This window comes from Rutilus rutilus, assembly GCF_951802725.1.
Source record: "Rutilus rutilus genome assembly, chromosome: 14".
Taxonomy (NCBI): domain Eukaryota; kingdom Metazoa; phylum Chordata; class Actinopteri; order Cypriniformes; family Leuciscidae; genus Rutilus; species Rutilus rutilus.
In genome coordinates, this window is record NC_140219.1 from 11,708,442 (window position 1) to 11,735,193 (window position 26,752).

General features: G+C 38.2%; 1 protein-coding gene across 6 annotated transcripts in view; it reads right to left on the reverse strand.

The window, feature by feature from the left end:
* Positions 1–2,011: 2,011 nt before the first annotated feature.
* lingo2 (leucine rich repeat and Ig domain containing 2) overlaps positions 2,012–26,752 on the reverse strand; it is a 271,483-nt gene continuing 246,742 nt past the window's right edge. For 5 of the 6 annotated variants that reach the window (XM_084430415.1, XM_084430418.1, XM_084430414.1 and 2 more), the window contains one exon: positions 2,018–4,886. In XM_084430415.1, coding sequence (XP_084286541.1) covers positions 3,027–4,886 — 1,860 coding nt within the window. In that variant the 3' untranslated portion in view covers positions 2,018–3,026. Of the gene's footprint in view, positions 4,887–26,752 lie in introns of all 6 variants that reach the window. The other variant, XM_084430416.1, reaches the window with a different exon arrangement.

The following is a 26,752-nucleotide window of genomic DNA, read 5'->3' on the forward strand; positions in this document are numbered from 1 at the left end:
CTGATAGTACTTAATATACTTAATTGTTAATTTTTGAGTATAAAATGAACTCAAGACAACAAAGACAACATTAAAGCAAATATTGAAACCATGCAAATTTATAAATTATTCAAGAGAATCCAGTACTCACTATAGACAGCGTTGCGGATTACAATGGGAGAATTCACTTCCTGTTTGATGCGCCCATCAAAATAGTTGATGTATAACACATAAATTGTTTGGTATATCAAAAAAAAACTTTTGACCAGTCTAGTTTGAAGATGGTATGTACCAAATTTGATGAATTTATGCGTTTTCAAGTTTCAAAATGGCGAAATCACTTTGAAAAGAGCTGTAAATTGGCATCAGGAATATTGAAAATCAGTATGCTGACATTATTACTGTCACGTTTTGGGTTATGTTTCTGTGTCTTGTCATGTGATTCCCTGTTTGTCATGTGATCCTGCCATGTGTCTTGTCATTGGTTAATGGTTCTCAACAAACTTGCCATCAGTGGAAATCATTACAATTGCAAAAGATAAGACATACTGTTGACAGCAGGCACAAAGAATAAATGAGGCATAATGTTTTAAGGGGATTTGCCATGCAACCATAATATTTAGTAATACATAAAATGTAGTTTTAAAGTTTGAGTTGGGTCATTCATGAATGAATATTTTCTATGAATGATCTGTTCATTGCGACTGTCACTTGACAAGTGAACGAAAGACTCGGAAGGTAAAGTCATTATTTATGTTCCCTGAAAATGATCTTTGGCTGCATTATAATGATTTCTTAGTTCAGAATATGATCAAGATTGTGTAGGTCAATGTGTTCGGGGAATTTGGCTGTTGAAAGTATAACATTTAAAGCCACTTAAATGAATGAAATGACTCGAATACAGATTCGTTTATTTTGAACTAAAATTATCCAAACTTCCCATCACTAATGTAGAGTTTGAGAAAGGACTTTTAGGGACTTATTAGGTCAGGGATGATTAATTTAATATCTGTGAGTGCTGTTGTGTGCATGTTATTGTGGAGTAGATTTTCTAATCCTCTTGAGTTGAAAATGGCAGCATCTGACCCATTAACCGTAGTCAACCTAATTTTAGTTTTCTCAGGCAATAGTGCAAGCGTCCTTCTTTCTGTCCGGAGGGACCACAATAACACAGACCAAAAGGAGCGAAAAGGGCCAATGAAACAGTTTTTGCATATGGTCCTTTGGGCTTGACTGAGATTAGAGAAATTAGAATATTCCTAATGTTGGCCAGTAATCCCATAGTGCCTTTTGGGAAATCAATACTGTTCCAAAAAAGACCAGGGTCTCAAATTAGGTCTCCCTTGGCAGCAGAGGGAAATCTCCTTTGACAGATGTCATGATGGTAATTGCACAGCCTTACGAACCTTGTTTCAAGACACCAAGACACTACTTATTCTGGTAACTTCATATGTTTGTGTTCTGACTTTCTTTAAAGAAGGACTAGAGGGAAAAGGGGACAAAAAGTTCTACTGTAACTAACAATTAGGAAGCAATAAAAACATCTCTCCCTTGTCAATTTGTATAATTAGTGCTTTCACCCACTGTGATTTTCATGCCTAGTGTTTCTCAACACATTGTTTATCGGCATGATGGATGTAGGATGGATGTGGCATGATCTTGATGTATCTTGCCTACTCATTTGCCTCATATCACAGGGTTAACAGCTTTTTCTAGAGATTTTTCTCTATAACATGTGCGTCCTGCTCTGGCGATAAAACATGCAAAGTATCTTAGTTCAACAGCATTTGGTCTCATCTTATCCTTATTTTTCCTCTGATTCAACCAGTTTCTTTAGTTCAACCTCAGCTTGCCAAGCAATGTTTGGCCAGCAGTTATATGCAAACCATTAAATTAAATGTAATTAAATTGTCTTTTAAAGTATATCAAATATACCATATCCAAAGAAACACTATACTTAGCAGTGTACAATAACATCAATTTAAATCTATAATTTATGAAATTAGATTCGTTTAAATACAACATCAGAATACAAATCAATATTCTTTATTCCACATACATGTATTTTTTTCTTTTACTTTGAACTGTTTACAATCTAAATGATTCAACAACAAAATGAGAAACTACCACAACAAAGTTGAATTTCTTACTAGGGAAAAAAAGGAAAGGAAAAAATAAATAATAATAATGGTAGCTTGACTTGAAATGGAGACATTTTGTATTTTGTACCAGATAAGGGGTTAAAGTCATGGAAATGCACAAGAGCACAACTAAAAATGGCATGTGTTAATTAATGTATATACTTACATCAAAATCAAAGAAAAAAATCATGAATTTCACCTTGTATTATTGAGTTTGAACGTAAAGGCTTTTGTTAATAAATAATCTCTCTTCTTTTTTTCCAGATTATAAACAAATATAATATTCTTCATATCAGGAGAATAACTTGGGGTAGACAAACGGCATACACGTTCCTCTGAGTAACATTTCACATCCGCAAAAGCCCTTTGTCCTCCATCCTCAAACAGTTTGAGTAGCGAGACGATGGCTTGGTCATACAGCAGTTCCTTTGAATCATGGGAAATGTGAATTTTGGCGATAATTGCATTTTGTGAACAATGCAATAAAAGAAAGTGTTTATACATGTTAACATACACATACATAACTGAGCATTACGTACATATATGCAGGATAATGAGGGAGAGAACAGATTCCCGATCATCTGTTGGTCGCAGTGAGAAAGCATGTGCGAGCCTCAGCAAATAAGAGTAATACTTGAATTTTACAAATTGGTTCTGTACACAATTTGTGTTGGAGTGTTGGTGAACATCCCCTCTTACCAAGAGGGTTTCATACAAATTGAAAATAGTTTATTATTGACACATATTATTCCCTTTGCGTATCCAGTGAAGTCCAAGCTGAACCAAAGCCTGGATTGAATCTTAGGGACTGTTGAGTTGCCTGGCATCGATCTGATCAATTCCTGTTCCAGGTACTATTTGTCAAACCACAATCTGTGTAAATTCTGACTGGTATATTTAAACATTTTAAATCATTTTCATGTTAAAGCGCCGTGGCCCAGCACCCTGGTCCGCCTCCTCAGCAGAGGTCCCATTGGACTTTGAGCGTGGCACGTACTCAATATCAATGTTGTTTTTATGTTTGCCTTTTCCTCGACTCCACACAAACAGGAGCAGGAAGCAGAAGAGAACCACTCCGAGGAATGTGAAACAGCCCATGGCTGTAGAAACTAAGATAGTCTTTAGATCAAGACCAAAGGTCACATTAGGGAGGTTGGTACCGTTGGCAGTGGCATTGCTTGTATCCGTGTAATGCTGGGTCCTGTTGGCATACAGCGAGCCCAGACTTTTCACTGCCAGTGATACCATAAGAGTGTCATTGCCCGCTGTGTTAGAGGCCACGCACATATACACACCATCATCCTGAACCTCCGCCGCCTTGATATCCAGCGAGCCGTTGTTGAGGACTGTCACCCTGCCGTGGCTCCTGTTGGTCAGGTGTCTCCGGCGTGGGGTGACCCAGAAAATAGTGGGCAGCGGGGCCCCCTCTGCGTTGCAGTGTAAACGGGCCGACTGTCCCTCCTCCACTGACACCATCTGAGTCCGATTTTCACGGATCTTCGGCTTGGTGCAGGTCACGTAGTAGGACAGCAGGGTCTCTTTGAACTCCTTGAAGGGGCGTCCATGGATGCCCTCCGGAGTGCTGCACTCAGGCTGGATGTCACCGAAAGAAATGGAATGACGCCTTTGCTGCAACCACATGAGACGACAGTCGCACACCAGAGGGTTGTTGTTGATCAACAGCACCTGTAGAGCCTCAGGAGCATGAAATACACCCCTCTCCAAGGTATCAAGTCGGTTGTGGGAGACATTTAGCAAGCGTAGCCAGCGTATACCCTGGAAAGCATAGGGTTCAATGGACACCAGTTGAGATCCAGCCAACCTCAGCTCACGCAATCGGACCAAGTCCTGAAGCAGGCCACCTTCCACTGTTCGGATACGACTGTAGGAGAGGTTAAGGTGCGTGAGGTATGGCAAGTGGCGAAGAGCCTGGTAGGGGAAAACGGACAAGTTGGTGTTGGTAACGGAAAGCGTGGTGAGGTTTAGGCCATGCAGAGAATTAGCGGGGAACAAATCCAGCGATGGCCAGTTGTCGATCTCTAGGTGTCTGAGGTGAAATAGCTTCTTGAAGGAGTAGGGGTGGAGAGTGCTGATACTGAGGTAGCGCATATGTAGGCTCACCAGGTTGTGTAGGTGGGACAGGGCATCTGTGGGCACTACCGTCAAGTTACAGCGCTCCAGCGTCAGGCTCTCCAGTGACAACAGTCCACTGAAGGCCCGATGGGAGATGTAAACCAGCTCATTGTCTCCAACTTCCAATGACCTGAGGTTGCGCAGGTCCTGGAACATATAGTCCACTAGAATGACAACTTTGTTGTCACTGATATCCAGGTTTGTCAGGTTGGAGAGGCCAGAGAAGACGCCTAGAGAGAGGAGCTTGATGCGGTTGCTCTTTAAGCTCAGTGAATGGAGACTATAGAGCGAGTTAAAGGCTCCGGGCTCAACGTAGGCAATGATGTTTCCACTCAGATCCAGTTCTTCTATGTGTGGATAGGCAGCAAAGTCATCGGGGTTGACGGCCTGAACGCGATTCTTGCTAAGATCAAGGATTCGTGTCTCGATTGGGACTCCATCAGGGATGGCGTTGTAGCGCTTGCGGTGACAGATGACAGAGCGGCTCTGGGCGGAGCACTCGCAGCGGGAGGGGCAGGCCAGGGTGGAGCCCACGAACACGGCCACCAGGGCCAGCCCCAGCAAAGGCTGCCAGCAAGACACGGCTGTGTGCAGCATGATTCGATTTAAACAGTCCACCATACTGTCATGGCTCTGAAAGAAAGAGAAAGATGAAATGTTAGTAAATGATCAAACATGTCTTGACATATTATATTACATAGAAGCCATAAAGAATATGGCAAAATAAAAGGTTACTTAACCAACAAAAGGTTAACCAATACTGGTTAGTATTCTGTAACATTAAATGCACAACATGGATTCATCAAGAACAGCAGGAGACACCACTGAATGGACTTGATATACATTTGTTTGTTCCGCACACAGAGAACAAACTGAAGATTGGTGTATCCATCCAAAAATAAAAGAAAACTGCCTCAGTTCTTGCTTGTGGGATTGTATGTGCATGGATTGATTCTTTATTGTGTGCACATGAATTCACAGCCCTATGGGTGTCCTGCTGTTTTTCTTTCTCAGTCTGTTCACTTTTGAAGATTTGTACTTTCTCAACATTACATTTCTTTGTGGTTTTGCAGTTTTCAGTTTATGCATTAAATGCTAAATTATAAACATTCATAGAGCACTACTTAGAGAACAAAGACCATAGACTACACAAATAACTTGTTGACTTAAATAAAAAGCCTTGAACATAAAAAGTGTGGTTTGATTTTCCCTGACACAATTTCCCTCATAACTTTAAACAAATATACATCTATAGTAATGATTTGTAGAGCACCCACACATACAGTTTACAAACGTAAGACAAACCAGGATTAAAGTGGTTTCTAGACTCTGTTATGTACGTTTATTTTGGCTAAAGAGAAGCCTACTGCATCTGATGCTAAACACAATAACCAAATGACAATAAAACATGTGCAGCTTCTTGTTTGTGAAAAACACCTGTGCTGTTTCTTGTAAACTTGTAGCCTTGATGTCGGACTCACTCTTAACTGTGACCGTCCTTTGTCAGAAATTATGCCCAGACCTTCGTAAAGGCCTTGATTTTAAAGGTAACACTGTTTTTATTGAAATTGATGTACCTTCTATTGAACTTTAAAATGTAATGACTTGCAGTTCCTTGAAACAACTTTATTTCTCGGCTGACATTTTATTTTTAACCTTTCCTCTCCATCTACATGGCTCTATTGTGGTAACAACCACCTCTTGGACAAAATCAAACCCTACCCTCAAATATTTCTCATTGAATGTCCTGTTTGAACTAAAAATACATCATATTAATAAAATGCGTTGCGAACGACATTTCATGTTGACTTTAGAAGCCCTGGCAGTCTGATTACTATTGTTTGGGGATGTTTTTTTTTTTGGCTCAGCATACTCAGCATTGTGTGAAATATCTCACTGCCAGTCAAGTCACAGTGGTGTCTGCATGTGTGCATCAGCGAAAACAAGATGCATGTGGAGACACTTTCATAAATGTCCTGCAGCGTGACTAAGTGTGCATGTGTTTGTTTGATTGTTTATGTAAATATCACATTTGAATGTGAGATGGTTGTTTGTACATTGTTGCAGTCATAGTAACTTCTGAATTTACATTGTATCTGGTCTGAATTTACAATAAATTGTAGCATGCGTATGCCAAAGTTTGACCTCTAGAGGGCAGGTTTGCATAATGTGGTGATTCAGTACCACAAACAAGGACATAAGTAATAATAGATTCAATAAAAAAAATTGCCATTCATTATAATGGTGTTCATTTGTAAATTTAGACAATATTTAAATGACCTATAATGTAATTTGAACATTTTATCAGCGCTAGATCCTAATTTTTCCTGGCTATTTGTAGCTTGCACTGTAAATTCTACACAGGCAATTGCAATACAATAAATGAAGACAATATATCATCTAAATTAAGTAACATTACAAGACAAAACTCACTGCATCCTTCAGTGAACAGTACAAATGAATATGTGTCAGGAATACGTAATGAACTAGATAGTTTAATGAAACACACATTACAATTTTTTTTTTATTGTTCCTAAGCATTTGGCAAAGACAAATAAAACAATGTGTTATTTGAGTAGAAAATGTAAAAAATAATATCTGCAAAGCTCAAAGATGAGTAGTGTGTGGGTGTGTGTTAGTGAAGCAGACAGATTGTGAAACAGGTTGTGAAAAGTGCATAGACACAGCGCCTCATCTGGTGTGTCATGGGCACACTAAATTTAAACAGAGAGAAAGAGGTGCAGAAACCCCACAGGCACAAAACACAGCCTGGTCGAGTTGTATAACATATATATGCACTCTCATTATACGACATGAAATGCCACGCATCCACAGAGAGCAAATCACATTTGAAATCACCAGCCGCAACCTTAATGTATGGTCTCCTCTTGCACGTAACAGGTTAATTGGGTGTGGGTAGTGGTGGTGACAGGAGATGTATACATGGGTCTAAGTATTGCCAATTTTTTCCTTCTATCTTGAGAATGATCAGTGAGACAAAACAGAAAAAAAAAAAAAAAACATTACACAACCGCGTCTTGTTCAGACAGTCTCTGTTTTGCCCGACCAAAATATAGGCTAATCATCACAAAAAAGTATTTGGTGTCCTGTTTATTTCTGGCTTTATTTGCATTGCCAATTATGCCCTGAAACTAAACAGAATAGGAATAAATGAAACAAGAACACTTTCCCCCCTCATAGTAGACTGTTTAGATTCCCACAATGAGCAATTTGAAGCATTAAGCTTGTGTTGACACAGAGAGCATAGTCTCCTATAGAGCAGGTGCTCACAGGGAAGAAACACAAACATGACATCAGTGTTTGTATCAAGAGTCTTATTAGGTGACAAAATGAATCTTTCTTTCACTTACATGCACATACACATACTGACAGACCCATGTATATACTTTGTATGTTAATCTCTTATTGGTTATTTGCCCCAAGCTGTGCAATTAAGAAAATGTAGTTGCTTCTTTGTTAGCTATTCAATACCGTATTGATCCGCTATTTAGGAGAGTTATTTATGGAATTAATTGGACTTTTGTCAAATCCATAAAATAAATTTGTACATGATTCATGCCTAATGACATTAACACATTTTCAGATCTCAGGAGGTTTGGATCTGCTAATTACAGCATTCCAAACAGTGATTTGTTCCTTGTTTTGTAATGCTATAAATCTAATGCTTTATTTAATGATACAACTTTTCATTGGGTATGGACTTTATCCATTGGGTATAGATGGAAAATTCTCAGTATCCCTGCAGGATTGAAGCCTAAACTGGTTTGCTGGCCTTAGCTATAGTTTAAGATTGGTTTCCAGCCTGTCCAAGCTGTTCAGCTGGTCAAACTGTTCTCTCAGCCTGAAATGTGCTAAAAACCCCTCTTAAACAAACCATCAGACAAGCCTGGCCAGGCTTGGAGACCAGGCCAGACCAGCAAACCAACTTGGGCACTTTTAAGATTTAGAGGAGGGGTTGAAAAGTCATTTTGATGAAAGATTATTTCGAAAAAATGTTTTGGCTTTGGTAAAAAAAGATGACTCGCTCGCTAAGATCAGGAACGTGTATAAAGACAGTAAACAAGACCAGGTATGACATTCAGTGCAAACTAAATATGGTCAATGAAAAACCTAACATGACCATTTCATAAATAACACGTTATTTTCAATACATCATGATGTATTTTACTTGCCAATCATTTCATTAACTTGTATATATGCTGACATGAGTACGCCTGTAAAAGAGATAGGGAGAGAAAGACCATTTAAATGCCTGGGACATGTATTTTGTCCTGACTGGACTGTGATCAGCTTAAAGTGTGTGAATGGTCCTCCCTGGCTCTGTCAACCAGACTAGAACCGAGTCTAATACCCTTACATGGGCTCTCCAGCATTTTCCGGTCTTTTGCCCTGGCAGTTTTAGGCTTTAGATAACAAACTGGACTCCTGTGCAATCAAGCAACAAATGTCATTTCAAGCCAGGATGTGCTATATCTCCACTCAGAGACTCTCTTGGTCTTTCTGATGTGGACCACCTAATGTGATGACCACACCCTGCAAAGGCTTCATAGGAAGCTGGAGATATATTTAGTTAATTTCACAATTAATAAAAAAAAAAGCCCTGAAAAGACCATTATAGTTATACTATCTCTCCAAACAGCCAGTAACTGAATAAGGTAAAGGGATTATGGGATGAAAAATAGTGTAAGCTCTGGAATAATTACACAAAATTAAATATAATCATGCGGAAAGAATGAGGTACGGCATGTGAGAAACGGTTGCATGCATGGTCACTCCCATATTAGCATGTGAATTGAGACATGTCTCAGTTTGCATTTAAATTAAGCTCAATCAACAGCATTTACAGCATAATGTTTATTGCCATTAAAATAGTTTCCATTTGTCTCTCATTTTCTTTCTTACTTACTTAACTTCTGAGAGAAAGCTTAGAAAACAGAACAAATATCTGTAAAAATCTGGGTTTCAGTGAGGTACTTATTGTGAATATGAATGTGGCCAATCTGCAAACGTTAAAATGGTTTCAATGGTCTAGCCAAAAGATACTACAAATACATTGCAAGTTAATATGATTATTGTATGAAAAAATAACACTCACTCAGTTATATATAAATTAACAATTTTGTTTTAATGGTTACACCATAAACCCTTATACAATGGCTTTTATACCTTAAAGGGGTTATCACATGAGAAATCAAATTTGTATTGATCTTTTGACATATAAGAGGTGTTTGTATTATTAAAACATCCTGCAAGTTTCAAAGTTGAATTCATCCTCCTCAATATAAACAAAGCATTAAACAAGCTCCAAAAACGGCTCATTTTGTATTGCGGGATCTGTGATATCACACTGGCAAATACATTTTAATTTGACTGAAATAAAATAAAACCCATTATAATCACTGACGCTGTCTACACTGGATACAGTACGCAGTTTCAGTTTTTGACACACTGCACATTCTTAAACTCATTAACTTCCATTGAAAGTACCTCACCATACACTTGATTTTTCTCTCCAGAAAATATAGGAACAAAATTCAAAATAATTTTTTTGTGGTATAATCAACATAATACCATAAAAGATGTTGACTGTAATTAACCTGTATTGAATCCTGAATATTCTTTATATATTCCATATTACTTTTTACACAGTGGTTCGCGAAGACTCCGCTAAAGGAACTCATGATTTCTGTGGCTAATACAGACCCATATATTATCCTGTTTTTTTTTTTTTTTTCAGTTATATTAACGCATACACACACCTGCCTCAGTTGAAAGTGAATCTTTAGAGAAACAATCACCTCTCACAAACAGCTGTGTTAGAAGTACATCCTAAAAATAGCAGTTGTTTTTCTGCACTTTTAGTGTTTTTCAAAAGACATCATGTTGAAACAAAGACAAGATTTCCATCCTTGTGAGTGTAGCTTGTTTGTTATATGCTCACTCTAATAATTGCAGCGCTATGTGAACACGTATGAATTTCACAGAATCGGGTTAAAATATTCCAGTAAATATAACTGGCATTGGCAGGGACGTCTTTGTTTACCAGCCCTGTCCCAGCAGTAAGTTTACATCAGTCCAATTGTTAACATTATTAAATCCTCAAGGAAAGATGTAATTAACTCTTAAAGGAGAACTCCGGTCAATTTTAACATTGAGCTCATTTTTTTGTACATTTGGAGTGCTGTCAGTACAGAGAACAACGACAAAAATCGGTGTTGCCTACACCGAGTTATCCTCTTTTTAAAATTGGCACCCTGTTGACTTCAATGGGGCAAGTTTTAAACCTGCTTTTAGCCTCTTAACATCCTTGATGTGTCATTACAAGTGCACAGGTCATGTGAGTGATTCCTTCTGAGTGAACGCGAGTGAATCTGACTGCAGTAGATGTGAAAGATATTAATAAAAATGCCGTTTATTCAGCCAGCGCACATACCTGTATTTACATCCTGTTTTCGGTCGAAGTCCACAGTAGTCGATTGTCGAGTTCACGCGCGTGATCATAGGTACTAAACCTATGCGCGTGAACTCGACAACTCGAACTCGACAAGATGATTAAGATATCATGATGTCACATCTTTTAGCCACTTTAACAGTGTTGTCGTTGGTTCAATAATGTTAACATTTGAGAAGCTCACCAGCAGGCTGTTAAACACCACATGTAGTGGTTCATGGAAGTGGACAGGAAACCCCAGTGGCCCCTTGACAAAAAAATAAAATAAAAAAAATAATCCATTTCTCCAGCTATTGATTCAGAATTACAAAGTGACTTTCTATACATAATCCAATCACAAGCACCTCTGCACATAAATTGAAAATACCAATACTAAGCCCACTGATTCCTAAATACATAACTATTTAATCCAGTGTAACTGACATGGCAAAGGGTATGTCCTTTAATTCAAGATATCCTAAGCAAAACAATAAATTTAACTGTGATTGTACTTTAGTAAAAGCTGGATGCTTGAATAGGTGGTGAAATCAGGCCCGGCACCACGAGGGGGCAAAACGGGGCATTGCCCCCTCAGATCTGATTTGTGTCCTTCAGTTTCAATTTGTCCCCTCCACCCCCGAAGCGCGATTGATTTGAACCCTTTGACGCATACGATCGCACCAGTGTGATTCCAATGTTCAGTGCGTCACTGCTAAATTCAAACGTGCTTTTGCGCTTTGGCTGTTGCTGAGCCAGAGACGGACACACTCAGTGCTTTTCATATATCACAACTATTCAGTGTCTTCAACCACATAATATTTATTTAGGTTACAGACATTAATGTCAATGGAAGCTGCAATAATAATCTTTTCAGTTAGGCTATAATTTGTTGAAGTGTTTTATTCATATCAGATAGGCTACACATTGTGTAGAAAACTATAAAGTTTACTCTATTCTTCTCCTGTAGTTCAACGGACACTTTAATGTATTTTAGGAGAAATGGATGAATTTACGTGATGTAAATCCGACAGATGCAATTCTCTGAATTGTGGTGCAAACTAGTATGGCGGCACCTATCGTGCATTATAGATCAACTAACATGATTATAATAAAGGTGTTTAAATGACAAAACTGACAATCGGGATATATCATATAGTTGATGATATAGTTAACAAGTTTGTAAATATAAAATTTTTTTTTAAAAAAAATTAAAGTGAAACCTCTGCCATACAGTGTGGCTGCATGATGCGTCACCATGGAATTAATATGTTCTAAAATAGTGTTCTAAAATAACGAAAGCCTTAAAAAACTCACACTGGAGGCTCAGCTAGAATATAGACTCCCAACCACCCCTCCCCCTAGCCCCACCATACTATTTTTACTGTATTTTCTTTTCTTCAAATAAATGCAGCCATGGTGAGAATATGCTTCTTTCAAAAACATTAAAAAATCTTACAGACCCCAAACTTTTGATCTGCATTGTACAAAAAAATATAATGAAAAGCATAAGCACAATAAACACCTTAATTATTTTTTTTTTTTTACAGTAATTTTAAAAACATTGATTGATTTCTTAATGGGACAGAACTGATGGGATAGTAAATTGTGTAATTTTTGATGACTCTGCTTTTGAAAAACTGTGTCTGACCAGGAGCTTGATTTATTTAGCTGTTTTGAGAGGTGAATTTCATGCTGGGTAACAAAAAGCCCTGAAGAGCAATTTACAGTTTTTCAGCACCCCATGTAAGAGGCTGCAATTGCTGCGTCAGCACAATCGCCTGCCCCCGCTGAGGAAGTGAGGTGGGATCAACATCTCTAACTGAGAGAATCAAAGGCAGGATCTGAAAACCCCACAAATTATGCAGCGACCAACCATACGCTTCACACTGAGCTCATCAGGAGGAACGGGTCTGCGTTAATTAGTGATAAAGCAATAGACGGAGAGAGATGCTTCTCTTGTTCCTCTCACCGATAACCCTCTGTTAGGACTGAAACTCTACTGCTATCTATCATGCTCTTTCTCTCTTTGCTATCAAGTTCAGCGAGGCCAGCAAAAAACACTTCATCTGAATGTTAATGTTTTTTATTCAGTGAAATTAGTTTAACTTGTTTTAAGCATATAGGTATGTTTTAAAGAAATAGTAATTGTTATCTTTTACATTCACTGTTCCAAACCCATGTGCAGTTATTTTTAGTGAGAGGCTGCCAAGATCAAGTCTACCATGCATTCATGACCACAATTCAAAAAACGTTTGCCTACAATGCCTTTTTGGCGTCAGTGATGTCAGCACGACAATTCATTTTTATTAAATAAATATTTTTATTCCATAAGTCATTGTAAGACTTTGAGGACACTGTCCAGACAGCCTGATCTCACGGCAATTCGTATGAATTCTACGAGGTGGCTAATTCCACCTCTTAGAACGAGCACGAATTAGTACGATTTTTGCTAAATCGTACATATTTTACGAATTGCCCAATTCGAATGAATTCATACGAATGACCTACCCCTGACCCCGCCCCTAAACCTACCCATCACGTGGGTTTAGACAAATCGTACAAATTCGTACGAGTGAGGTCGTACGAATTCATACGAATTAGCCACCTTTTTATCACTCGTACGAATTCGTACGAATTGGTCGTGAGATAGAGTTGGTCCAGACTAGGACCATCAATAATGTGCTTGTTGAGCTCTAAAGGTTAAAGGAACAGAGTGCCCTCAAATACAATTACAACTCAGTCAGATAGATTTGAATTGAAAACAGCAAAAAGTAAAGAAGCCAATGTAAAACAGAAGATGCTATGAACAGAATTTGCTTAGTTCTGGTTCAGTATAGAGCTATAAATCCGCAACCTAAATCTAGATGATGAAGGCTCTAACATACATATTTAATTTTAAGTGGGGAGATTATTGAACTTACATTTATGCTCATGGCAGATCTTTCTTTCAAAAGGCGTATTTCCCTACAGTATAACTACTCTTTGTATAAAAGGCCTGGCTGTGAGACTCTGACACCATGTCTTAACTACACGCGACGGCGTGACAAGCGATATAAGATATCTTGTCCATAATCAGAGTTTTTGCCCAACCGCGACGGCGACACGTGACGATTCTTTTTTAGAAAAGGTTTCTATTTTTCTGCGACGTTGCGGCTGGAACAACAAACACAAAGCGTGGCGATGATGATCTCAGGTACTGTTTATGTGCTTTATTTAATGTTAAAAGCATGCAATGTTACTTTTAGTGCTCCCAGCTTTGTAGCTGTAAAAGCAACAATGGATAATTTCCCTCAGATCTTGAAATTAAACAAATGGGGAAACAAGAACGTTCAAACTGTGAACAAACAAGTGTATTCTTTGACAAAGATTGTTTTAGTAACTTAGTAGCCTATGTATTTTAATAATGTTTAAATGGTGTAATATTTGTGAATTTGATTATGTAGCCTACGAGTGCCGTCAAGATTAGCCTACTCTCTGGTGCTGTGCACTTGCCGCGAAAGCCCGCTCACACGCCGTTCTGATTGGCTGTGGGTTTTGATTGATTTTGAAGCATCTCGCAGTCGCATCGCGTCTGGTTAGGACACGGTGTGAGAATTCATGGCTTTTGGATGCCGTTCGACCACCACTCAAAATGATAAAGTCATAAGCGTATTTTCCTCACGGTTGCTCAAGTTAATATAATTCATCATGTTAATGTGCATAAAATGCTTTAAAAAAAAAAGGATAAACACACACCAGCAGCTGAACTGGCAGACGGAGTGAGAGACAGAAAGATGCAGAATGCAAGCAATACACAACTAACCTTTTAAAGCTAATAGTCAACACACAGCCTGGTCCGCCATCGCATGTGCCACACAATTCACCTTCCATCCCATATCTTAAATGCATTAAAATACTGATAATACAGTTTGGAGTGGAGGGCTTTCTTATGAACATGGTGACTTTCTTAGTGCTCCTTGAGAGATATCTTCAAGATACAGGAAGTACAGGAAAGCACTTTCCACAAATGAAATACACTTTGGTGCTCCAATGACTTCTACTAATGCAGTGGAGGTACCTATCCAGAGTTTTTATTGTGAGAACTACCGGTATTATATATTTTATACATAAACCTAACTTAACATGAAAGGTAGCTAGTTTTAAACATCAAATGCCTGTATCCCCCTTAATGACCCATTAATATATCTAAAATTTGAAACCATACAACAGTGCCATCAATTATACATAATCTGTGATGTAGTAAAACACTAATTAACCGTTATTAACCGAAAATTTGTTCCTATTTAATCAACTATTCTTACCCCATACCCCAAATATCCCAACTTTTGTCAACAGGGCGGCAAAAATAAATAAAATAAAATAAAATAAAGAGGTTAGGCATTGGATTAGCCTGGTTAAAACCAGACCATTCTAAGTAGTAACTGAGTTATGGTCTGGCAAAGCTTCATTAATAACTCATTTCCAAAGGGGTGTCACCAACGGACGTCGCTCAAATGCCTCTGGGCGCAATAAAGCCATATGTTGCGTCCCAATTCGCCTAAGTTACACTACGCCATAAAAGTATGTACTCTTTTTGTGAAGAAAAGGTATTTACTTTTGAATGTGTAGCAAAAAAGTAGGCAAGCTTTGGGACATACTACTTCGTCATCTTTATCGGACGGATCTGTCACGTGCATCCTGTCACGTAATCTGCCCTGTCAATCATCTTGTCACAGTTAAAATCCTCTATTAAATCTAATTTAATTTCCTACCGTTTCGGAGAGAAATGTAGTAGCACGTTCATCTGCCAGTGGGTCTTTCATGGAGACTGTCCTCATGTGTTTGCAATTTGAATATAATAATGCATTTAAAAGTTGGTGCGCTTCACCAACGGACGTCACTCAAATGCCTCTGGGCGCAATTGGATAGACCTAAAACCAATCAGAGCGATCGTCATTGTGTAAAGCCCGCCCCAACGTTTCTGATTGGTGCCGCGATTTCGACGGATTAGAAATGGGCTTGAATGAGCTCTTTGCCAGACTACATGCAGAGCAAATCTAAATTTGTCGGAAGTTGTCTGGGTTTTCCCAGGCTAGCATTGGATTATAGGTTCTGAAAAATGCAAAAACTGTCCTAAAAACATCTAAAAATAAAAATATAGGTGAGAGGATGACAAGAATAATTGTCTAAAGTTATAGCATGAGTGATTATGCTAATATTTCCTGAAGGTAGCATAAAAGCTGTTGCAGCAAACAGCAAAACAGCAACAAAGCCAGCCGGCATATCCAATACTTAAAAAAAAAAAAAAAAAAAAAAAAAAACCTGAGAGGAAACAGATGCCTTCTGTTCTCAGCATGAATACATTTTGAGTGTCAGCAGGAAGCAACTGCAAGTGTGTGTATAGCCCGTGTAGTCTTGGAAAGGCTGGGGCCGTGTGGGAAGTTGAAGTGTGTGTTATGAGGTCAGTGTGCGCACACTCACTTGCTGAAGAGGTTTAGTCATAAATGTGGGCTGGACTATATTAGGAATTTCAGGGGTGCATGATCACCACACTTACTTACTTTACCCAGCAGGAGTGACAGCACAAGAAACTGACAGCCTCCCTACGTCCCTGAACAAAATAGTACAGACCTGATTTGAATGCCGTTAGATTTTGAATAGTTAGATTCTGATAATGCAGCCTGTCATATAAAGTCTTTCCTCCCCCGGGATTTATCCACACATGTGAGAAGAATATCTTTCAAATGGCATCTTGTAGGGTATGCAATTACATTTCCAAAGGAATGAACTGCAGAAATAATGAAACAAGAGGCATCAGACATTAATGATGCTTCAAAACAACATCTCTCAAGGTTGCACCCTCAAAACAAAGCACTCGCTCTATCTCTCTCCCTCACCCACACCCTTTACTCAAGACTAAAATGAGAAACAGCCAGTTAGAGATATCCAATCCCACCCAGAGCCATTATCATTGGTATAAGTGCAAAAAAAAAAAAAAAGCTCATAATCAAATGAAAGGAGCAGCGTACCAGCTTTTCCGTCTCTTCATCCTACCTGAGCAGTGCCTTTGACAAGCTCTCACTAATCCCAGTTGGAATCCAGCTCAAACACAGAATGGTCCTCCATCTCCATCTGCTAAGACTTCTCTTCTTTTCTCTCCTCGCCACTCCCTCCCGCTTTCCCTCCCTCTTTCAACACAAGCAGACAAGAGTAGTCAACAAAAACATAACCTTTAACCTTTAGTCAATACAATATATTCCCACTAAAACGTAATTTATCTGAAAGAATGTTTCAAATTGTACATGTATTTGTGGTGAGCCTCTTTAGTAGCATTAAGAATCAATGGCCTTCTTATATTCAGGATGTCAGGCTGAAGTGTATGAGTGTCTTGTTCATCTATTTTATGCATGTTGCTGGCATTAGAGACACTCTCTCTGCATATCAATCACTTAAACAGAGATTAGCATTTCATTTGAGAGCCATTAAGGAAAAAATAGTTAAGTTAAACGTAATCAATTATAGTCCATCACATCCACGAGACAGCTGCTTTTTAATGATCCATGAATAATAGATAATAATTGTATCAGTAAGCCTAGATACCTGTGTGGAGTAAATAATTTGGTTTTATGTATTAACATGAGGACACATGTCTGCAGTTTGGATAACGCCACCAAGACCAGGCCCATATCTAATATTTTGATCTGTTATGGTTTTTGGAGAGTGTGTTCTTAGTCAAAGGGAAGTGAAACAGGCACATGATTGTAAACAGGGATTTTAGTGTTGAGATGACAATGACAGATGAATCGTCCTATTCTTTAATGAAGTCTCATGTGATTCTTTTGCATAAATTTGTGGTTGATGCGTTACAGCAGATAGATTGCTGTATTTTTTCTAATGAGGGTTACTGAGATAATCAACTTGGATGAACTCTAGTGCCGTATCATGTGGTATAATAAGGGCTGTCATAGTAGTTTGTTTTCATTCATCATGTCATTCAAGACGAGGTCACAAAAATACTCTGCAATGAGTCAATATATTGCAGCCAGTAACTAATACAGTATGTGAAGGAAAACAGCTGCACCTGTCGCAAAAAAATCCAGTGCTGGTGTGGTAAGCACACAGGCTTGCTTTTTATCTGCCATCTGTTGGCACTTTACTGACAAGGAACTTGCCCAGTGCTCAATATCGGTATAGTAGTGCTCAGAATCACCATGCTGCAATATTAATGCAGTTTTCAATAACACAGTGTTGGAATATAATGTATTCCTATGGCAGACATACAGTATTACTGAGCTACTGCAAAATTCTGAATTGAAGAATTGCTTTATTCACATGACAGACATGTTTCCAAAGAATTGGAGGAAGGATAACAACAACAACAATATAGAAAACAATGTTATTTATTTTATTAAAGACAAAAATGTATCTGTCTTTAAATATGAATTGGAATTCTAATATAGAAAATGTATATTAAATAAATTGTATATTTATTTATTTATTTAAAGGTATTATATTATTATATAATAAATTATATATACACGTAATTATAATTTGAATCAGTAAATCTATCTATAAACCATTAAATGCTTTTTCCCTAAAACTTTCAATCAATTCTTACATTCAAATTCAAACTGCACTTCTGAATCCTGTTTTCTACCTCCATTCAAATTCAATTCAAATTTAGGAATTAAATTAAATTGCAAATTGGAATTAGATTAAATTAGAATTTAAAAGGCATTCGCAAATCAGTTCTGAATGGCGCACAACCATGTTCAGTCCTGCAGTACTCAGTCTATGATCACGTGTTCCTGTGCCACAAATCCATTAAAAAACAAAGTGTTCTCACAATATGGCCATTATTCTCTTGTGTCTCAAAAAAAAAACAACAACAACAACTTAGTGATAAGACTGAATGACCCCCTGGTCCCAGGGGAGCCCGAGAACCCTTAAGATGGACCACACACACATGGCTAATTCTCTCTGCTACTTTATAAGCAACAATGAGTTAATGAACCGATGAGAGGCTGAATGCATGAGTTCCTCCATTACCTCTCCATATTTTATGTCTCTGTCTTATTAGGTGGCAAGGAAGAGTCTCTCAAGGGAACTAGGTCCTATTGGCTGTCCAGGAGATTGATTAGTTATTGATTATACCACAGTTTGGAGACTGAAATGAAAACATATGTGAAAGGGAGATTATGGGCTGAATTTCCAGATTGCTGATCCTTGTCTTTGTAACTGTTCGATCAATATGTCAATATTTCCAAGTTAATGCACTATGACAAACAGTGTGCCTGTGATTATGACTGGAAATGGAGTCTAAAGCACTACATATTGAGATTCAATAGTCTAGGAGAACAAAGTCGTATTATTTTGTACCATGCTTTAAAAGGATAGTTCACCTAAAATGAAAATAATGTCATCATTTACACACCCACGTTGTCTCAAACCTGAATGATTTTCTTCTGTGGAATACAAAAGAATAATTTTGAAGAATGCTGACAAAAACAAGCAAATAAACAACAACAGTTTCCATTGACTTCCACTAAATGGACCAAAAACAAATGAGGACAGAATTTTCATTTTTGGGTGTCCCTGTAATAGTCCAAAACCTGGACATTATCCAGTGACGTGATACATAGGCCTACATGGAGTATAAAAAAAAAACCTTCATGATTCACTTATTTCATCTCTCCTCCTAAAAATAAATAAAAAATTAATTAAATGAATAAATATTAATATATTGCAGTAAAGATGACTGTGATCCATCCATCCATCCATCCAAGATTGTTCAATACAATATTGGTAACAAAGAAGAAAATCTAAACCCAAACAGGCCATTACTCATCTTGCAAGAGAACATTAGATGATTAATAAGTTATTAAAGGCATAATACATGTAAATTTGTCATCATTTATTCACACAAGAGAAGATATTCTGAATTGTTTTTGCCCAGCATACTGTACAATGAACATAAATTGGGTCCAAAACAACCCGAGTGTGTTCTACAAAATACAGATGCATAAAGGTTAGGAACGACATCAGGAAGAGTAAATTATATTTTTGTTTGTTTGTTTGTTTGTTTGGTGTGAACTATCCCTTTAGGATGACATTTATTGTAATGGTATCCACCCATACATAGCGGAGTCATTTAGTTCACATATCTCAACTCTAATAGGCTAGCTCTATTCAAGCATACAAAACATGACAACCTATTCCTTACAATTTCAAGTTCATTCAGTTCAATTAAACTCACTTTGAACTGGCCAAAATAACATAGCGACTTTATTTGTGCATAACATGATTTCGTGTCATTCTAAAACATTTTCCCATTTGAAGATGTCATCTCTCTGTTTTTGTGATAATCTGTGTTCCCTATTGCTCTTTTTATGTATCTGCACTGCACTATTCTTACACAGAAATGATCCTAAAATATATATATTTTTTGGCCTAATTCTTATTATTGCCTCTGGGTTCTTAAGTGCTTTCACATCTCTGTATATTTTATGTGAGAGAGTGAAGGAGAGAAAATAAAATATTAGGCAAAACAAAAGGAAGTATGACAAGTAGAGATGTGAATGTGAGCGTTTAGAGAGACAGTAACAACACAAATACGTCAAAAATTAAGTGTGCTTTCTTCTGTGTGTCACGAGGCATAAATCTGTCCAGACCATAGTCTGTGTCCTTGAATACTCCACATTCTCTGCTTTGCACCATGGAAATAGTCATTCTCCAGGCCTCTTGAGAATGTTTTAAGGGTGCATTTTTACCCACAGTGAATAAAAAGCAAACAAAGTTTCAGCAGCCTTGAGCACAGTGGAGAAACCACTCTGCATCCATCTTTCAACTCTACATCAGAAAGAAATATGTTTAACCCTCAGCTGGTGGGTAGCTTTGATAAGATGGTCACGTGCTGAGATTCAGACTCTCAAACAGTCAAATTTATCGGTGCACATGTGAAGAGCCTAGGTGGGTGTTGGGTCTGTGGTTGAAAGATAAGGTGGAAGAATGGGCTTTCCTGCAAACAAGCCCGTTAACAAGCCTTCTATCTCAGTCATTACCCATGGCACATTAGCGATTTCTCTTTCCTTTTCTGGCCATGCCTACTTTACTTATTGACTCCTGCACTGGCTCCATTAGATGGACCTGATAAGGTATGCTCTTCTCAGGAGTGAACTAAATGACAACTTTCAGCTTGCTACAAGGGAAGCCATGGATTTTTTAATGAAATGGATCACATTGACGCACAAGATGGATAAAGACAACACAATGAGATAAGTGAGGGAGAGATTTGTTCCGCTCTTCACCATCTACCTTCATCCGTTGCGTCTTTGCCACCACATATCTCTTGTCACAGAGCCACAACTTGTAAATGTTGGGCAGATAAACCTTTCCATAACCCTTAAATGCATTGTTTTACTGTCAATCCTCTTTATCCTCCTCCAAATCCCTTCACAATTATTCCCATTTTTAGCGCCTCCTGGATTCAGGCAGAAAAATGTCCTTTACCGCCCCTCATTTAGGAAACTGCCATACCAAATACGAGCCCCTCCCTTCCTGGAATATGCTAATTTCAAATTCCTGCAACGGAGCAAGCTCATCAGCGTGCTTATGACAGTCGTTCATGTCACAGTCTGTCGAAATAACTTCAAATGACAGTGGAATAATGTCTGCAGGTCTTCTTCCAAAAAATATAAATCTCTGCCATTGTCAGAAAGTACTCCTGTCTGTATGAAACTCATAATTGCCCGGTTTGGGACCCTCCACTACTACAGGATACACAGCCATAAATACAAATTCACAGAGGACAACGGTTGCCTTGGGGGCCCTTGTTTGTGAAAACTGTGTAGCTTCACCCATGTTTTAACTCAAGAATAGTGATTTACTGAGTCTAAGTAACACATTTTTTAAATTGAAAAACCTAATTTCTTAGCTACTTTACTTTTTCCATTTAGGAGCTAGCAAGCTCAAACCAACAATTTATTAACAATTCTTAAGTGTTAAACTTGAAACTGAAGGACTCTCTTCAGGTGTGATCAGGGTTGGTCACTTTCCAACAGAGACTCTCAAATTGCTTTATTAAAGGGCCCTAGGGTCCAGTGGCCTAATTAATGTCCAGATGGCTGGTATGCATAGAGTTAGTGATATCCCACAGCCCAACCTGTACTTATGTTTAATTTGCAATCTACTTTTAACGGCAATTGAGGTGTCATGCTGTGCTGATGATGCTTTGTAAAAGAATCATGGATAAAAATCACACAAAATATTAAAAAAGTAATTGTCAAAGGTAAATAAATAAATAAATAACTCCATCCATCCATCCATTCAATAAATAATCAAATGTATTTATTTATATATTTAATATAGTATGCTTCTTCAGCATCTTGGTCCTGGTTCACATTGTAAAGCATTAAATTGATACCACTACTATTACTACTACTACTAATAATATATATGCTTCTGCTGTGCCATGGCTCTGATTTTAAAGGTAGGGTAGGCAATTTTTGGCTAGCAATAGCAATTTATCTTTGAAAGTATGAGATCCCACCCTCCCTTCAGAGCGTCTCCAAAGCCACACCTTCTTCAAAACACATGAACGCACACAGCAGAGTTTGCAAAGTGCCACGAGATGAGAGACTGTCTGTCTAACTCTGCATAGCATGAAACGCTCTGATGACGTGTGATGTCTGCGTGAACATGGTGCACAGAGGTATGAAAATACATGCGTTGACAGGCAGATAGGACATCATACTATTGCATTCGGACCAAATGTAATGATTGGACGGACATTTTATGGTCCTACGCCTTCAGACTATATACATATAAATACATTCAGACCACTTAACTTAGTGATTGGTATCAGGATGTGAAGAGACTAACAAAAAATATTTCTGGAACCAACCGCCTACCCTGCCTTTAATGTATTTTTTTTAGACAACAGTCAACAAAAATTTCTGTTCAATGTTGGAATAAAGATATGTCTGGGAAATATGCCCACATTCTACATCCAAGATATTTTAATGCATTTGGCCTGTATTAGTCATTGTCTGTTTCACTTACATTTATTATAGAAATTATGTTTGTTGTTTTGATCTAGATAGGTCAACATCTCCTCTCTAAGATATGACACCAGAATAATAATATAAAAACAAATCACCATGTGTGTTGATGCAGGATTGTACGAAGCTGTTAGATAGAGGGATAGATAGATTAATTTAAATAATTAAAAAAATAAGAAAGAATGCTCGGCACAACAAGGCGGTAAACTTCATTTAATAGCTTTCAAAGAAAAACGTACTGTACAGGTTTATAAATGCAGCTCAGAGTAAGCACAGAAAAGTGCCTTTCTTAAATGGGTTTCGGTCTCTTAAGACTCCAAACCTGGTTCACATTTACTGCTCATCAGGCTGGAATAGGGCTCTTCTCCACAAAGAGCTATCTGTAGACCCATCTCACTTTCATCTGAATTGAAAAGAGCTCAGCAAATAGCAGCAAGAAAGAGCAGTTTTCGACAATCTGTGCTGTGTGCTCACCGGCACTATGGTATATCCAAGCAGGTGATGGGAACTGAACCATTTCAAAGTGCAGAAATGAAGTTGGCACTAGAAGGGAATTTAATAAGTTGCTTGAAGTTCAGAAGAGGACCACATCATGGACCCCTGCCAGGCAGTGGCCCCACACTGGAGTGTGTGCAGAACACACCTGGGAAAAGATGGAGCTACGAATTTCTCATCAACAAAACCACTGCCAAGATTGAGAGTGTGTGAGAAACAGAGGATCGACTGACCTTTATCTACACAACGAAGCTAAAATAGAGCTTCACTGTAAAGGAAGACTACTATCTCTTTCTCACAGTAGTAAATTGGACACATCCTCTATATCACAAGAGTCCCAAGAGCCCCATTAACATATCCAAGACATCTTGTAAAAGTGAAGAACTTCAAACATCACCTCACTTGACAGAACCTGTGTGCATTTTGCTTGCATAGGACAGGGACCTCTCCTAAATTCAGCCTCATTATCCTTTTCCTTTCCTTTATGTGGCTATCAAACATGATCTCATTAGTATTCACATGCCAATACATATAAATATGCATGTCAATGTAGTGAAAGCATCCCCACAAAATGTTTACAAATTTGAGATTTATATATTACATTGAGAGATCAAATACGTTTAAAGCTTAAAAGTTATGACGTATTTACTGCAATTAACACATTTACCTAATTTGACAATGGTTTCATTCTGTTCTGTATGATTTCTAATGAGACATTGGAATCATTGTAATAGCACATACATACACAAATCAGTAAATGAGTGAAATGTGTTATTGTCACACTGCAACACTGATGCTGTTTCACTTCACTTCCATACTTAGTGCTTAGATGTTAATTATATTCATCTAAACTAAGAGTGCAAATTACTTTACCTTTATTAGTCCATCTGGATTTAATTTATACATAAATTAGTCCTTAAAGGTCTTAATGTGACAAAATGTATCTTGTCATTTAGTGAAAAATGACCCCCGCTATGACATTGTGTCTGAATATTGAACTTTGTCACCTGCACTACCTTTCCAAATGTTCCACCAATCTATACATTTGTAAAAGGTTTTACGTTTTATCTAATTGTACAAAAACACATGTGCACACTTACTGTTTACAAATGGCTATGAAATTTTGAGATCAACCCCCTTTTCTAAAGTAAAAAGGCTTAGGCATTTCTTGTTGCAGATATAATTACAGAAATGGACTGAAATCCAGAGGAAAGAAAGAACAGAGAAAAGAGAGTGAAAGGGAAAGGGAAAGAGAAAAAGATGTGGAATCACATGATTATATTGTGAGGAGTGTGAAGTATGCAGCACATCTTCAGTCTTAACAAAGCATGTGTGTAAGGGGATTCCACGGTCCTGGGGAGAGCATTACTTTGAAGCCTTCCATTTCACAAAGATGGAGGGTGTGTGGAAACTTATGGTAATAGCTTGTCAAGAATGAGAGGCATGGCTGAAGTTCTGTCCCCTATTGTTAACAGGGAGAAATTGAGGTACATTTTGGGATAGGAAAAGGTTCCGGAAATTATTCCATCCACCAGAGACAAACAGCAGGAGTTTCTATTACACTCAAAGCCGTAATGCACACTAATAGCCATGTAATGACTCCAGGATCCCTTTAACATTGTCTGTGCAGCCACCATTTTCCCTCTCAATGTCACTCTCTTGTTAAGTCTTTTGGACCTTTCAAAGCCTTCAAATTCATTAGGGGAGTGTCCTAGGTCCAAATCTTCTTATTCTTCTCATTTTATTTTGTTGAATGGGTTGATTAGAGTTTCACACTGAACCAGAGCACTTGGAAGCCACACAAATACAGTGGAAAAGCTGATAATTGAGAGAGAAATGGCCCAAATTTGCAAATGCACAGCCAGAAAAGGGAGAAATGAAAAGATAATGTGCCTTTTCTTTGTCACCCTAAAATACAGCTTGTATTACTTTTTCTAAATATATGCAGCCCGCTTTTATGCATCAAAAGATTTTTGCACCAAAAGATGCATGGACATACCTCCTTATTATAACTTAAAAAAGGCATGCAGTACATCAAATATTTTACCATTCTTGTCATACAATAAAAAAATTGGTAAGGGACTTGCCATATGGTATTTTTGTGATGCTGTACAGTAGCTCACGTAATGTACACTTCTTTCCTTCAGATGTAGTTTACAACCAACCCGTCACACACACACACTGAGAATAAAGGACTTGCTTAAAGGGTTAGTTCACCCAAAAATGAAAATTCTGTCAGTAATTACTCACCCTCATGTTGTTCCAACCATGTAAGTCTTTCGTTCATCTTCGGAACACAAATTAAGATATTTTTGATGAAATCTGACAGAATTTTGACTCCTCCATAGGCTTCCAGTGTGACCGAAACTCACCGGCCCAGAATAGTTATTAAAACATCGTTAAAATACTCCAAGTAACTACAGTGGCACTACATTAAGTTTATCATGCGACGAGAATACTTTTTGTGCGCAAAAACAAACAAAAATAACGACTTTATTCCACTTTTCATTTCCTTCTCTCTGGGCCTCGTAGTGTTTTTGCGCTGCGCGTCTGTGTTGCACGTCATCACGCAACACACACATGACCGGCGTCGGCCAATAGTGAGCCTACGTGGTGACGTGTAACACAGACGCGCTGCGCAAAAACACTACGCGAACCAACTAGAGGTCCAGAGAGAAGGAAATGAATAGTGGAATAAAGTCGTTATTTTTGTTTGTTTTTGCGCACAAAAAGTATTCTCGTCGCTTGATATACTTAAGATTGAGCCACTGGAGTCACTTGGACTATATTAACAATCTCTTTAATAACTTTTCTGGGCCAGCAAGTTTCGGTCACACTGGAAGCCTATGGAGGAGTGAAACATGGCTCAGATTTCATCAAAAATATCTTAATTTGTGTTCCGAAGATGAACGAAGGTCTTACGCGGTTGGAACAACATGAGGGTGAGTAATTACTGACAGAATTTTAATTTTTGGGTGAACTAACCCTTTAATATCTACATTTTTAGGTCATCTCGTGACATGGTAATTTTGTGACCATACAGTGGTTGCTTTGTTTCTAAAGCAGCCCGGACACCATGTGCAGTCACTCAAATCAAGTCTCTTATCAGCTCATCAAATTCTCAGGGTGTAGCCAAAAGCAATTATAGGGAAGCTGGATGGGAAAGCCTAGTGAAGCCTGCCCCCCTCAAAGCCCCCATCCACACTCTCACCAGACCTAATAAGGCCTTGCCTTCCAAACAAGATGAATCATGTTCCTTCTTTTCTCTGCGCCTCAGCACTTTGAGGTGGTCTCGCAGTGTAGCTTTGTAGCCTTATTAGCCCTTACAACATAATAGACGAACCAATAACGCTTGGGTTTTCTAAACTCCACCTGGAGGGATTGTGAAATAAAGGAACTGGATAGACCTGCAGGGTGTTCGTTTATCACACTATTTGCTAATGCAAAAGTACTGTATGCGTCTTCAAACTGAATCCAAAACTATTGGATTCAATAGTTATCCTGCCACCATACCA